Source organism: Trichomycterus rosablanca, chromosome 10, assembly GCF_030014385.1.
Source record: "Trichomycterus rosablanca isolate fTriRos1 chromosome 10, fTriRos1.hap1, whole genome shotgun sequence".
Classification (NCBI taxonomy): domain Eukaryota; kingdom Metazoa; phylum Chordata; class Actinopteri; order Siluriformes; family Trichomycteridae; genus Trichomycterus; species Trichomycterus rosablanca.
The window spans coordinates 33,738,176-33,753,531 of NC_085997.1; the positions used below are offsets into that span (position 1 = coordinate 33,738,176).

Below are 15,356 nucleotides of genomic sequence, written 5' to 3' on the forward strand. Positions count from 1 at the left end.
CCACTGCACAGAACCACAGTACCAGAACTGTTGGTACCAGGAACGTACAAGTGTGTCTTTTTTCATTAGCTACCAGCCCAGTAACAAGGGTTCCGGTTCTAATACCAAACAAAAATTCCACTATGAAAGAAATTAGTTCAGTTATCAAAGCTTTTAATTCAGTACCACAGTTACCGGTTACATCACTAAAAGCACAAGTTTTAGTACCAACGTTCCACTGCCAAGGGTTTATGCCGTAATAACAAAGGCTCCTGTGGCAGTTCTAGTACAAAAGGTCCCTGCTTGGTTTTTGAATATATACCACATAAAGTAACAAAGATTTATCTCTCAGGACCAAGGACTGGGAGATAAATCCCACCAGTACCACCAGTATCTATTCAGTTAGTTCTTTGAAGACCAGTTTTAGTACCCAAGCCTTCAGATCCATACCAAAAGTAACATTTTTAAAAGCACAGGTTACATAGCAGCACCAAAAAGTTCTAGTATGTTTAAACTAGATTTTAAACTAGTTTCAGAACCAATTCCAGTACTAAAGGTGATGCTCATAGTACTAGAAGTTCCATTAAGTGTCAAAGCTTCCAGAATCAGTATTAGAGCTTGTACTTCCAGCATTCAAATTCATTTTTAGCAGTTAACATTTTAGTTCCAGCATCAAATAAAGCATCAAATTCTAGTTTAGTAGCTAACATTTTAGTTCCAGCCTCAACGGTCCATTTTTAGTACCTGACAGTTTAGTTCCAACATCAAAAGTCCATTTCTAGTAGGTAACAGTTTAGTTCCAACATCAAAAGTTCATTTTAGTAGCTAACAGTTTAGTTCCAGCATCAAATGTCAATTTTTAGTAGCTAACATTTTAGTTCCAACATCCATTTCTAGTAGCTAACAGTTTAGTTCCAGCATCAAAAGTCCATTTTAGTAGCTAACAGTTTAGTTCCAGAATCAAAAGTTCATTTTAGTAGCTAACAGTTTAGTTCCAGCATCAAAAGTCAATTTCTAGTAGCTAACAGTTTAGTTCCAGCATCAAAAGTCAATTTTAGTAGCTAACAGTTTAGTTCCAGCATCAAAAGTCCATTTCTAGTAGCTAACAGTTTAGGTCCAGCATCAAATGTCAATTTTAGTAGCTAATATTTTAGGTCCAGCATCAAATGTCAATTTTAGTAGCTAATTTTTTAGTTCCAGCATCAAATCATATAGTTCCCATATCCAGGGTATCTAATAGCAAAGTACCTGGTTTGGTTTGGTACCCACTAGGTCGCCATCAATGATTGACACTCTTTGACTTTCACACAACGATCCTCCATCAGGTTCAAACCAGAACTAGAACCTCAAGTTCCTTAGGTCCTTAACCCTCTTGGCTCCAGGGGTGTCGTACAGTGACTGACCCTGCACTCTGACCCCAGCTTCCTAACAAACTGGGATATGCGAAAAAAGGATTTTGTTGTACTGTACACATGTATTAATGACAAATAAAGGTTTTCTTCTTTTTCTTTTAATTGGCCCTTGGCTCCTCAGAACCCGGATCTGTTATCTGGCCCCTTGCTCCTCAGAACCCGGATCTGTCACCCGGCCCCTGGCTTCTCAGAACCCGGCTCCTGGCTCCCTCAGAACCTGGCTCTTTGATCCCTGTCACCCGGCCCCTGGCTCCCTCAGAACCTGGCTCTTTGATCCCTGTCACCCGGCCCCTGGCTCCCTCAGAACCTGGCTCTTTGATCCCTGTCACCCGGCCCCTGGCTCCTCAGAACCCGGCCCCTGGCACCTCAGAACCCGACTCATTGATTCTTGTCACCCGGCCCCTGGCTCCTTGGGCTCCTGCTCTTTTTGGTGTTTGTATTTAGTCCTTGGCATGCACTGCTTGAGACTGTTGGCACCATTTTGATTGCTGTTTCTGATGACTGTACCACCAAACTTGTGTTGATTTTATTGTGGTGAAAAGTGAGTGTGTGTGTGTGTGTGTGTGTGTGTGTGTGCACCAGCGTGCACGTGTGTTGGGGTGGGTGGTATAGACTCAATGTTGCATTTTTCACACTTTTTACTTTCAATAATCAATCACTTAAGCAATAGAACACGAGAGGGAGTGTGTTATCAAAAAGTGATTTCGGCTCGTGCCTGCGACCAAATCACAGCCGTGATGTTATTTGTGATAACACACGACCTTAAGTGTTCTATTGCTTTTATACAACAGTTTTTACAAAATAAAGAAAGAAAATAAATCAAAGAAGCCCTGAATTTCATAATAAATATGCTTTAATATTGACAATACCCTCCACCAAAAAGTAGTTCCACAACGAATATAAAGTTTAACATTACAAAGCAGACATCCCAAGTTGCAAAAACTCATTTCAGGGAGGTAAGAACAAGAAGAAGAAGGCAAGAACCTCCAAAGGGAAAAAAAGAAATAAAAAACCTCTCGCACACACCAAAGGATATGGGTGAGAACAGAACTTTTATGAGCTGCTAACTGGGCTATAAAGCTAACTGTTCGCGTTACAAACACATTAATGTTCCCTACATAGTGCACTAGATTGTGTATCAGATCATGGATTTATGTTCCCTACATAGTGCACTAGATAGTGAATTAGACAATTGATTTATGTTCCCTACACAGTGCACTAGATTGTGTATCAGATAATGCATTCATGTTCACTACATAGTGCACTAGATTGTATATCAGATAACGGATTTAAAACTAAATAAAATGGGAATGGTTGGTGATATTAACTTCCTGTTTGTGGCACATTAGTATATGGGAGGGGGGAAACTTTTCAAGATGGGTGGTGACCATGGCGGCCATTTTGAAGTCGGCCATTTTGGATCCAACTTTAGTTTTTTCAATGGGAAGAGGGTCATGTGACACATCAAACTTATTGAGAATTTCACAAGAAAAACAATGGTAACTTTATTCTTTCATGAGTTATTTACAAGTTTCTGACCACTTATAAAATGTGTTCAAAGTGCTGCCCATTGTGTTGGATTGTCAATGCAACCCTCTTCTCCCACTCTTCACACACTGATAGCAACACCGCAGAAGAAATGCTAGCACAGGCTTCCAGTATCCGTAGTTTCAGGTGCTGCACATCTCGTATCTTCACAGCATAGACAATTGCCTTCAGATGACCCCAAAGATAAAAGTCTAAGGGGGTCAGATCGGGAGACCTTGGGGGCCATTCAACTGGCCCACGACGACCAATCCACTTTCCAGGAAACTGTTCATCTAGGAATGCTCGGACCTGACACCCATAATGGGGTGGTGCACCATCTTGCTGGAAAAACTCAGGGGACGTGCCAGCTTCAGTGCATAAAGAGGGAAACACATCATCATGTAGCAATTTCAAATATCCAGTGGCCTTGAGGTTTCCATTGATGAAGAATGGCCCCACTATCTTTGTACCCCATATACCACACCATACCATCAATTTTTGTGTTCCAACAGTCTTGGAGGGATCTATCCAATGTGGGTTAGTGTCAGACCAATAGCGGTGGTTTTGTTTGTTAACTTCACCATTCACATAAAAGTTTGCCTCATCACTGAACAAAATGTTCTGTGTAAACTGAGGGTCCTGTTCCAATTTTTGTTTTGCCCATTCTGCAAATTCAGTGCGCCGATCTGGGTCATCCTCGTTGAGATGCTGCAGCAGCTGGAGTTTGTAAGGGTGCCATTTGTGAGTAGCTAATATCCGCCGAAGGGATGTTCGACTGATACCACTCTCCAGTGACATGCGGCGAGTGCTACGCTGTGGGCTCTTGCTGAATGAAGCTAGGACAGCCACTGATGTTTCGTCATTAGTGACAGTTTTCATGCGTCCACATTTTGGCAAATCCAACACTGAACCAGTTTCACGAAACTTGGCAAGCAGTTTGCTAACTGTAGCATGGGAGATGGGTGGTCTCGTAGGGTGTCTTGCATTGAAATCTGCTGCAATGACCCGGGTACTGCGTTCACCAGACATCAACACAATTTCTATCCGCTCCTCACGTGTTAACCTCTGCGACATGTCAATGGCTGTAAACAAAGAGAAGCTTGTAAATAACTCATGAAAGAATAAAGTTACGTTAAAACCAAGCACACCATTGTTTTTCTTGTGAAATTCTCAATAAGTTTGATGTGTCACATGACCCTCTTCCCATTGAAAAAACTAAAGTTGGATCCAAAATGGCCGACTTCAAAATGGCCGCCATGGTCACCACCCATCTTGAAAAGTTTCCCCCCTTCCATATACTAATGTGCCACAAACAGGAAGTTAATATCACCAACCATTCCCATTTTATTTAGGTGTATCCATATAAATGGCCCACCCTGTATAATATCTACTGGGAAGACTGGGCGCAAACAGCAATACCTTGGACAGGGAGTCAATCACAGGGCTTCTACCCACGATGCGATATGATTTACGATACTGGGTGCACAATACGATTTTTCCCCGATTTTTTCCCCGAAGACAAATTATGAAGACAAAGTTTCCTTTTATTATTTCTTTTAAAAAAATACATAAAAAAAACTGTATTTGTAATTATCTTTTATTTATCTAAATAATGAATGCCTTTTTATTTCTGAGGTAGGTACAAACTATGCAAAACGATGCTGCACGTTTCCCTTGTTGTGTAAAAAAACTGAAATGAAATAAATCCCACATTAAATAAATAATTGAATAATACAAATAAAGAAAGTATCCTCACATAAATAAATATGGCTGGAAAATTTCGAAGCTGGCAACCCTGTAGTGACGTCAACCAGGCGAGGTGAATAGCGCCAGCGCCCTCTGCTGTTTGAAGTGAATATCGATTCATTATACATGTAAACAGATTTGAATCGTTACACATGTGAATCGATTTTTAACTGTCTTGTGGTGCATCGTTACATCCCTAATAAATACAGTTTAGAACACAGCCTTTTTTAAGTACCATTAAAATGAATTAGTTCCTATTCTAGTAAGATTTCTTTGCACTCAAGTTTCTCTAAACGTCTAATCTGGTTAGAAACGATGTCTGGCTCTTTTTAAAAGCATACAATTATTTGCATACAAGCAAACTCAGTAATCATAGCTCTAAATCAGGAGTGGGCAAACTTTTTGGCTCAAGGGCCACACTGGGTTGTAAATTTGACAGACTGGCCGGGCATGTAGCAGATGGGGGGATAAACTAATATAAATTACATGTGAAACTCAATTTCCTACCTTGTTCAATTGAGTGCGTCGTCTAGTGGAATTACTGAGACGCAGGGTATTGCAGGAACAAGGCGAAATGACTGCGGTCGCTGGGACAGTTTTGTAAATACTCGACAGGCCGGATAAAACAGCCTAACCATTGCTATAAATCATACCAGTATTGATTTTTATCCTTGGATACTTACCCACCCCTACTGTAAGTGTGTGAGTTTCTGGTGGTCTTGATGTTTATGTGAGTGAGTGTCGAGTCTCCTATTTCTGGTCCCCTCTGTACCCCTGACTGATGGAGTTCTCCTCTCCTTGTTTCTCCCTCTGCCTCTCCCAAACCGCCCTGGTACAGGAGTGGAGCAGCTAGTGCATTACTTCAGAGATACAGCGTGGTACAGTACTACCTGCCTTTACTCTAAAATCTGTCCTCCCAAAATACCCCCACCCCCTTTCTCTGTCTCTCTTTCTTTCTCTCTCAGCCACTCGTTCTGTCTGGGTGCTTCCCGAAACTCTTTATTTATGCACACTTGAGTTGGAGCCATGTTTACCACCACCAGTGCTTGAGATATTAATCAGTCTCATTCATCTTTATGTTTGGACTGTTTCTGCAAGTTTAGCTTTAATTTGATTTGTATTCAATACTTTTTTTTTTAATGCATTTTCTCTCCATTTTCCTCCCGATTTAGCACACTCAATTTTGTCTTCCGCTGCTGAGAGATACCAGATTGCATCCGAGGAGAGCACGTCGCTGTACACGCCTCTTCCGACACGTGCACAGCCCTCCTCTTCTCTTCTCGCCCCTGCATTCTGCACGGGCGTCTCTTCCGCCAATCAGGGTCCTTACACAGCGTATGAAGACCCACCCACCCCCATAGTCCGGCCTCCACCCTCCAGATACGGTGGCCAATTAGTATCTGCTGCAGGCACTGCCAATTATGCCCGCTAGATGGTGCCCATCCGACCGGAGGCCACGCCTATTTCTATTAAATACTAAGTGTTACCATCAGCCCCGGTTCTGGACTGCAATGCTTAGAGGAGCAGTGAGAAAATCTGGGGTGGCAATGCCAACCCCAGTTCCCCCATAGCGCCGGCCCTGCTTGTGTTACTCTAGTTTCGCCCTAAGCCAGATTTGAACCTGGGGGTGAATATGCGCGATGCGCTCTACCCACTGCGCTACTCAAACAGCCGAGTAATATTTTGGTACCAGATCTAGTAGATTTGGTCCTATAACCCCAAGATATTAGATATGGTCCTAAAACCCTAAGCTTTGGTACCACATCTAGTAGATTTGAAATTAAAACCTCGTGCTGGTGCCAGAACAAGCAAATTTGGTCCTAAAACCCTAAGCTTTCGTACCAAAACTAGTAGATTTGAACCTAAAACCCTAAGCTTTGGTACCAGAACTAGTAGATTTGGTCCTAAAACCCCAAGCTTTGGTACCAGAACTAGTAGATTTGGTCCTGAAACCCCAAGCATTGGTACCAGAACTAGTAGATTTGAACCTAAAACCCTAAGCTTTGGTACCAGAACTAGTAGATTCGGTCCTAAAACCCCAAGCGTTGGTCCAAAATATGGAGATTTGATCCTAAAACCTTAACCTTTGGTACCGGAACTAGGAGATTTTGTCCTAAAACTCCAAGCACTGGTAACAGAACTTGGAGGTTTGGTCCTAAAACCCTAAGCTTTGGTAAAAATCTAGGGGGGGCAATGCCCCCCCAGCGCCGACCCTGGTTACCATGTTATGGTATTAAAATGAATAGCATTGTGCACAGTCAAGCAAGCTTTACATTAGTATAAGCCACTAAAACAAGCTACTGAAATTAAAGGCTGTAAATTGTACAGTATGACTGGGTTATTTGGGTAAAATAATCTGATCATGTTTGTGTGATAATATTTTGAAGATAACGTTCTGTATCATCTTGCCTGTTCCTCTCTCACTTTTGCTCCTTTTCCCCTCTGTTTCTCTTTTTCTTCTTTCAAATTCCTTGCCCCCCTCTCCCCACACACACACACACACACACACACACACACACACCTCACTCACTCACTCTTGTCAGCTACAATATGAAACTCTCGTCGTATTGTGTCAGTCGTAATTTCTAATCCCAGCAAGTTTCATGAATTATTTATAAAGCCTGACTGCACGTCCATCTCCCCTCTCGCTCCTCCTCTCCTCGGGACCAAACTTCCCTGAAGCGGTGCCACTCTGGTGGCTTCCGGGCTGAAGCGCACAGCGAGGGTGACCTCGCCCACCGCCTCTCCCCTTACTCAGAGTCAGTGGGTGTAAAAGAAAACAACTGAAAATCTACTTTTGAAGTTCTAGCCCGAGGCCAGAGGTAAATATTGACAGGTAGGGAGGAAGATGAGAGCGATCGATCCAGTCTCCCCTTCGAAACCCCACTGCTTCAGTTCTGACCTCATGGGGAGCTGTTGTGGCTAAGAGGAACCTGTAGGTGGAGCTGTGGGATGGTGGATGCCAACCAGATGCACTGCTTGGTTTGAGTCTCCAGCAAAGAGTCTGCACCGATCTGAACGTGTTTGCTGATTTACCCTGGGCATTTATTTCATAATACATCAAACAACTAGAACTACCGGCTCAAACAAACAGGAACCAAAATACTTCTAGTTCTAGTTCTAATTTATTGCCACATTAGCCTTTGGTACAGAAATGGTTTCATTTGGTTGTTAAGATTAAACCTTTTAAATGTGAACTACTAGATTCGGTCCTAAAACCCCAAGCTTTGGTTTCAGAACTAGTGGATTTGGTCCTAAACCCCAAGTTTTGGTACCAGATCTAGTAGATTTGGTCCTATAACCCCAAGCTATTAGATATGGTCCTAAAACCCTAAGCTTTGGTACCACATCTAGTAGATTTGAAATTAAAACCTCAAGTTTTAGTACCAGAACTAGTAGATTTCGTCCTACAACCCCGAGCTTTGTTTAGAGAACTAGGATATTTAAACCTAAAACCCCAAGCTTTGGTACCAGAACTAGTAGATTTAAAACCCAAAACTCTAGGATTTGGAACCAGAACTAGTAGATTTAAAACCCAAAACTCTAGGATTTGGAACCAGAACTAGGAGATTTAAACCTAAAACCCTAATCTTTGGTACCAGAACTAGTAGATTTGAGCCTAAAACTCAAGCTTTGGTACCAGAACTAATAGATTTAGTTCTATAACCCCAAGCTTTGGTACAAGAATATGAATATTTGGTCCTGAAACCACAAATTTTGGTACCAGAACTAGGAGATTTGGTCCAACAACCCCAAGCTTTGGTCCGAGAACTAGTAGATTTTAACCTAAAACTCCAAGCTTTGTTATCAAAACTAAGAGATTTGGTCCTAAAACTCCAAGTGCTGGTGCCAAAAAAAAAAAAAAGGTCCTAAAACCCTAAGCTTTGGTACCAGAACTAGGAGATTTGGTCCAACAACCCCAAGCTTTGGTCCGAGAACTAGTAGATTTTAACCTAAAACTCCAAGCTTTGTTATCAAAACTAAGAGATTTGGTCCTAAAACTCCAAGTGCTGGTGCCAGAACAAAAAAAAAAATGGTCCTAAAACCCTAAGCTTTGGTACCAGAACTAGTAGATTTGGTCCTAAAATCCCAAGCTTGGTATCAGAACAAGGAGATTTGTTCCTAAACCCCAAGCTTTGGTGCCAGAACAAGTAGATTTGGTCCGAAATCCCCAACTTTGGTACCAGAACATAGAGAATTGGTCCTGAAACCACAAGCTTTTTTTTATCAGAATTAGTGGATTTGGTCCCAAAAACACACACTTCAGGACTAGAACTAGTACATTTGGTTCTAAAACACTAAGCTCTGGTACCAGAACTAGTAGATTTGAACCTAAAACCCAAAGTTTTATTATTAGAACTTGAAGCTTTGGCCCCCAAAACCCAACCGTTGGTACCAGAACAAGGTGATTTGAACCTAAAACACCAAGCTTTAGTACCAGAACTAGGAGATTCTACTTCATGTGGCCTTCACATTAGCTCAAGAACAGTGTGTAGAGAGCTTCATGGAATGGGTTTCCATGGCCAAGCAGCTGCATCCAAGCCTTACATCTGTCCTGACCTCAACCCGATAGAACACCTTCGGGATGAATTAGAGCGGAGACTGCAAGCCAGGCCTTCTCGTCCAACATCAGTGTCTGACCTCACAAATGTGCTTCTGGAAGATTGGTCAGAAATTCCCATAAACACACTCCTAAACCTTGTGGAAAGCCTTCCCAGAAGAGTTGAAGCTGTTATAGCTGCAAAGGGTGGGCCGACATCATATGAAACCCTATGGATTAAGAATGGGAGTCACTCAAGTTCAAATGCATGTGAAGGCAGACGAGCGAATACTTTTGGCAATTATAGTGTACTTCAAAATCTTGTGAGAAGCTTCTCAGAACAGTGGCTGATGTTATAGCTGAACGGATCACATAGAGGTCACTCTGTTTTAATAGCATTTGTTTTTGAATTGGGATGTCCAATAAGCTCATGGCCAGGTGTCCAAATACTTTTGGCCATGTAGTGTATTTAAAAAAATATATATTTTCTTCATGCACTTTCTCCCCTTTTTCTCCCTTTTAGTGCGTCCAATTGCCCGGTTGCGTCATGCTTCCTCTTCACCAATGCCGATCCCTGCTCTGATTGAGGAGAACAAAGCTAACTCACGCCCCCTCTGACACGTGGGCAGCATGCTGTATGCATTTTATTACCTGCACTTTGACGAGTGCAGTGCAGCTCAGTGTTGTGTACGGAGAGACACACCCTGAGAGCACTCTTTTCTCATCTCTGTGCAGGCACTGTCAATCAGCCAGCAGAGGCCGTAATTGCTTTAGTCATGAGAGAGAGATCCTATCCAGCTTAGTCCCGCCCATATCTGAACAACAGGCCAATCGTTGTTCATGTGGCCGCTCAGCCTCAGCCGGCAGGCAGAGCTGAGATTTGATACGATGTATTTCAGATCCCAGCTCTGGTTCCAGCGTGTGTTCTTACCGCTGCGCCACCTGAGGTTGTGTTTACACCTGGTGGGTGCACAAACTTTTGCATACAAACTGTAGTTGAGTGTGAATGCTTTCATGCTGTTAGATTTTATTGAACCAACAAAGAACCATGTAAACGCGAATCTGCCCATCAGACGTCAACACTAATCAACTGATCGTAATTAATTGGACGCCTTTATAAGTTCTGGCTTTAAATAAAAGGTGATGTTTAGTTTGACCTTGAGGGATGAGAAGTGTTTTAACACCATGACTTGCCGTGTTGGATCTCCAGAGCTTTATGAACATGATGGACGTTTGGGCCGCTGGGTAAAGCTCAGGCGTCCACGGTTATTAGCGGTGACACGACCGTCAATCAAGCGTGGCTGCTCATCTCTTCATCTCTTCAGCCGACATGTTACTGATACCGCACGACGCTGCGTCTCCAGTGGACTCGATCAGCCAGGTTTTAAACAAAGCGTCACTTAGACAAAGATTAAACGCCCCCCGATTAGAGTCTGACCACGTGAAGAGCTCAAGACCATCCATCACGGCTGCCTCAAAGAGAATTATTACCTGTGATGGACAGGTGGGGTCGGCGGTGGGCGAGAGGATCTCACCATGCTATTGTGGAGAGGAGCTTTTGATGCTGGTTCTAGTTTTCGATTGGAGACCATGGAGACCTTCTCCCTTTGAGGTCTGCTCGATGGGGGGTAACATCACAGCAAACCAGGATTCAGGTCTCTATTAGGGTCAGTTCAGCATGGAATCCAAATATTATCATCTGGAGATCTCTGGAGGATCCTTAATGAACCTTACAATTCATTAAATATTTCTAATAATCGATTATTAAACAAAGTACAGCTTTTAAAATGCTCGCTGCTGCAACCAGACATTAATAAAATAGGATACTTCATGCTGCGTCCATTCTTTTTAGTAAGAAGATGCCAAAAGGACACTGAGTTGGCATGCATGTGAGCTCTAAGCAGTGTTGTGGACCTGGCTGGTGTCCAGCATGTCTACTGAAGCACCCCAAAGGAATTTTCATCCTGCAGAGGGCGCTCTAACCACGATCAGCCATAACATTAAAACCACCTCCTTGTTTCTACACTCACTGTCCATTTTATTAGCTCCACTTACCATATAGAAGCACTTTGTAGTTCTACAATTACTGACTGTAGTCCATCTGTTTCTCTGCATGCTTTGTTAGCCCCTTTCATGCTGTTCTTTAATGGTCAGGACCCCCACAGGACCACTACAGAGTAGGTATCATTTAGGTGGTGGATGATTCTCAGCACTGCAGTGTGTGTTGTGCTGGTATGAGTGGATCAGACACAGCAGTGCTGCTGGAGTTTTTAAAAACCTCACTGTCACTGCTGGACTGAGAATAGTCCACCTACCAAAAATATCCAGCCAACAGCACCCCGTGGGCAGCGTCCTGTGACCACTGATGAAGGTCTAGAAGATGACCAACTCAAACAGCAGCAATAGATGAGCGATCGTCTCTGACTTTACATCTACAAGGTGGACCAACTAGGTAGGAGTGTCTAATAGAGTGGACAGTGAGTGGACACGGTATTTAAAAATCTCCAGCAGCGCTGCTGTGTCTGATCCACTCATACCAGCACAACACACACTAACACACCACCACCATGTCAGTGTCACTGCAGTGCTGAGAATGATCCACCACCCAAATAATACCTGCTCTGTGGTGGTCCTGTGGATGTCCTGACCATTGAAGAACAGGGTGAAAGCAGGTTAAAAAGGTATGTAGAGACACAGATTGACTACAGTCAGTAATTGTAGAACTACAAAGTGCTTCTATATGGTAAGTGGAGCTGATAAAATGGACAGTGAGTGTAGAAACAAGGAGGTGGTTTTAATGTTATGGCTGATCGGTGTATATAGGAGAAGAGCTTATATAGTAGCTACAGTGTATCACAAAAGTGAGTACACCCCTCACATTTCTGCAAATATTTCATTATATCTTTTCATGGGACAACACTATAGACATGAAACTTGGATATAACTTAGAGTAGTCAGTGTACAACTTGTATAGCAGTGTAGATTTACTGTCTTCTGAAAATAACTCAACACACAGCCATTAATGTCTAAATGGCTGGCAACATAAGTGAGTACACCCCACAGTGAACATGTCCAAATTGTGCCCAAAGTGTCAATATTTGGTGTGACCACCATTATTATCCAGCACTGCCTTAACCCTCCTGGGCATGGAATTCACCAGAGCTGCACAGGTTGCTACTGGAATCCTCTTCCACTCCTCCATGATGACATCACGGAGCTGGTGGATGTTAGACACCTTGAACTCCTCCACCTTCCACTTTAGGATGCGCCACAGGTGCTCAATTGGGTTTAGTCCATCACCTTTACCTTCAGCTTCCTCAGCAAGGCAGTTGTCATCTTGGAGGTTGTGTTTGGGGTCACAACCTCGAAGTTTTCGAAGGGAGGGGATCATGCTCTGTTTCAGAATGTCACAGTACATGTTGGAATTCATGTTTCCCTCAATGAACTGCAGCTCCCCAGTGCCAGCAACACTCATGCAGCCCAAGACCATGATGCTACCACCACCATGCTTGACTGTAGGCAAGATACAGTTGTCTTGGTACTTCTCACCAGGGCGCCGCCACACATGCTGGACACCATCTGAGCCAAACAAGTTTACCTTGGTCTCGTCAGACCACAGGGCATTCCAGTAATCCATGTTCTTGGACTGCTTGTCTTCAGCAAACTGTTTGCGGGCTTTCTTGTGCGTCAGCTTCCTTCTGGGATGACGACCATGCAGACCGAGTTGATGCAGTGTGCGGCGTATGGTCTGAGCACTGACAGGCTGACCTCCCACGTCTTCAACCTCTGCAGCAATGCTGGCAGCACTCATGTGTCTATTTTTTAAAGCCAACCTCTGGATATGACGCCGAACACGTGGACTCAACTTCTTTGGTCGACCCTGGCGAAGCCTGTTCCGAGTGGAACCTGTCCTGGAAAACCGCTGTATGACCTTGGCCACCATGCTGTAGCTCAGTTTCAGCGTGTTAGCAATCTTCTTATAGCCCAGGCCATCTTTGTGGAGAGCAACAATTCTATTTCTCACATCCTCAGAGAGTTCTTTGCCATGAGGTGCCATGTTGAATATCCAGTGGCCAGTATGAGAGAATTGTACCCAAAACACCAAATTTAACAGCCCTGCTCCCCATTTACACCTGGGACCTTGACACATGACACCAGGGAGGGACAACGACACATTTGGGCACAATTTGGACATGTTCACTGTGGGGTGTACTCACTTATGTTGCCAGCTATTTAGACATTAATGGCTGTGTGTTGAGTTATTTTCAGAAGACAGTAAATCTACACTGCTATACAAGTTGTACACTGACTACTCTAAGTTATATCCAAGTTTCATGTCTATAGTGTTGTCCCATGAAAAGATATAATGAAATATTTGCAGAAATGTGAGGGGTGTACTCACTTTTGTGATACACTGTATGTAGCTCTATGAGAGGCACAAAGCCTTTATTACCTCTATAACACCTCTCTTTGTTTTCTTCCTCAGCCTCAGATACTACAGCCTTCCAGAGCCCCGGCCAGCGGGCACCTCAAGCTGGCAAGACCATCAAGCCGAACCCACTTCGGGGCCCCCAGTGACCATGTGGATGCCCAGTCTGGTGACTGTCCAGTGAGGCCTCAATCTTGGAATCCAGTCATACCAGTCACTGTCCCGAGTAATGCTGCCCTTCCTTCTGCTGTACCCTCTAGTGCGCCTACCGCTACTGTCAGTGCCACCCCTGCTATCCTGACCTCCAGCGGCCTGAACTCCGATGAGCTCACCCTGCTCTTAAATAACCATCTGCGAATCGACGACTCAAAAAACCCTGGCATGACCACTGGCACGACCGATACCCATTCCAGGACGGATGGTTCAGACAGCGTACGTGACCGTGCTCCGAGAGAGAACCACCAACCCGGAGGGGTCCACTCCCTGCGCAGAGAAGGCATTTTAAATAAACCAAGGGGTGGTGGTGCCCAGGTTAGCTTAGGAAGGGGAATGCTTGGTACATCTAAACTCCAAATGGGTTTCAACGGTCCATCCAGAACTAGGCATCTACCCCCTCCGAACCGTGGGCTCCCTTGCATTAGCTTAGCCTCCCAGGTCATTCCGCTGGCGCCCGTTGCTCAAAGCCAGGGCATCGCGATGAACTCAAGAGACGCGGAGAACAATTCAATACGGACGCAAGATTTAAACTCACGCCTGCCCAAACCGAAGAGCCATTGACCCTTTCATGAATGCCTGTAATCTTTCAATCCCTCGGCCCTATTCAAGATGCCCCACAGATCCCCGATTGACAAACCCAGTATGGACCCACTGGAAGCCAACTGGAAACACTACTGACCCCAGAGCTGCTATTTATTTAGTTTATTATAAATAATACAAAAAAGTTCAGGTGCCCAGATTCCCAGAACTTTATTTTGCTGTTCCTGCTCTCTGATAAACACACTGTACGCAGATCTTATTTATAAATGTATTATATTTAAACCAAGAAAATAACTGACAATCCCTCTGCTGCCTTTAATCGCTAATAAATGAAAGCAATTGACAATTTAAACTCAAAGTTCAGTCCTGGTTATTTTCCACCTCACCAAACCACACACGCTTGTCAGAAACATGATGGATTAAAATGCTGGTGGGTTTTTTGTCTCATGATTGAGTGACCTTCCAATTTCTCACTTTCAGTTCTAGTACTGAAGTGTCCAAAAAATGTGGTGTGTCTTACTGATTCCGGTTGGTAATGCCAAGTTCACACAACACGACTTCCCAAGTCGTCAGGTCGCTGTACAGTTCACACTACACACCTGGATCTCTTGTAATCGGGAGTCTTTCAAGTCGGTGTGGCTTTCACACTACACGACTGATCAGCGATAGGGGGTTTCACACGAGTCTGTCTGGTCTCCCAAACAACGTTTTGTCACGAAAACACACACAAGAAGTGACGAGGGGTTTAATGATACCACGTCCGAAAATGCACGTCAACAAGTAGCGAGCGAGCAAAGTTTGTGCGCTGATGTGCAGCGTAAAATCAAGTAGGAAAAATAAATGAGTGGATTTGGCAACACGACCAGCAGTGATCATCTATTCTATAGTGAGTTGGAGGTTAATAAAATTTTTTTGCAAGCAGCGTTGGTGTATGCCCCTGTCCCACCTTTTTACAACTCCTCACCTG

The 15,356-nt window shown here is 43.8% G+C and overlaps 1 protein-coding gene across 3 annotated transcripts in view; it reads left to right on the forward strand.

Moving 5' to 3' along the window:
* Positions 1–14,741, forward strand: part of ccser2b (coiled-coil serine-rich protein 2b) — a 76,205-nt gene extending 61,464 nt beyond the window's left edge. For 2 of the 3 annotated variants that reach the window (XM_063003207.1, XM_063003208.1), the window contains exon 10: positions 13,691–14,741. In XM_063003207.1, the coding sequence (XP_062859277.1) occupies positions 13,691–14,410 (720 nt within the window). In that variant the 3' untranslated portion in view covers positions 14,411–14,741. The remainder of the gene's footprint in view (positions 1–13,690) is intronic. The other variant, XM_063003209.1, reaches the window with a different exon arrangement.
* Positions 14,742–15,356: the final 615 nt, after the last annotated feature.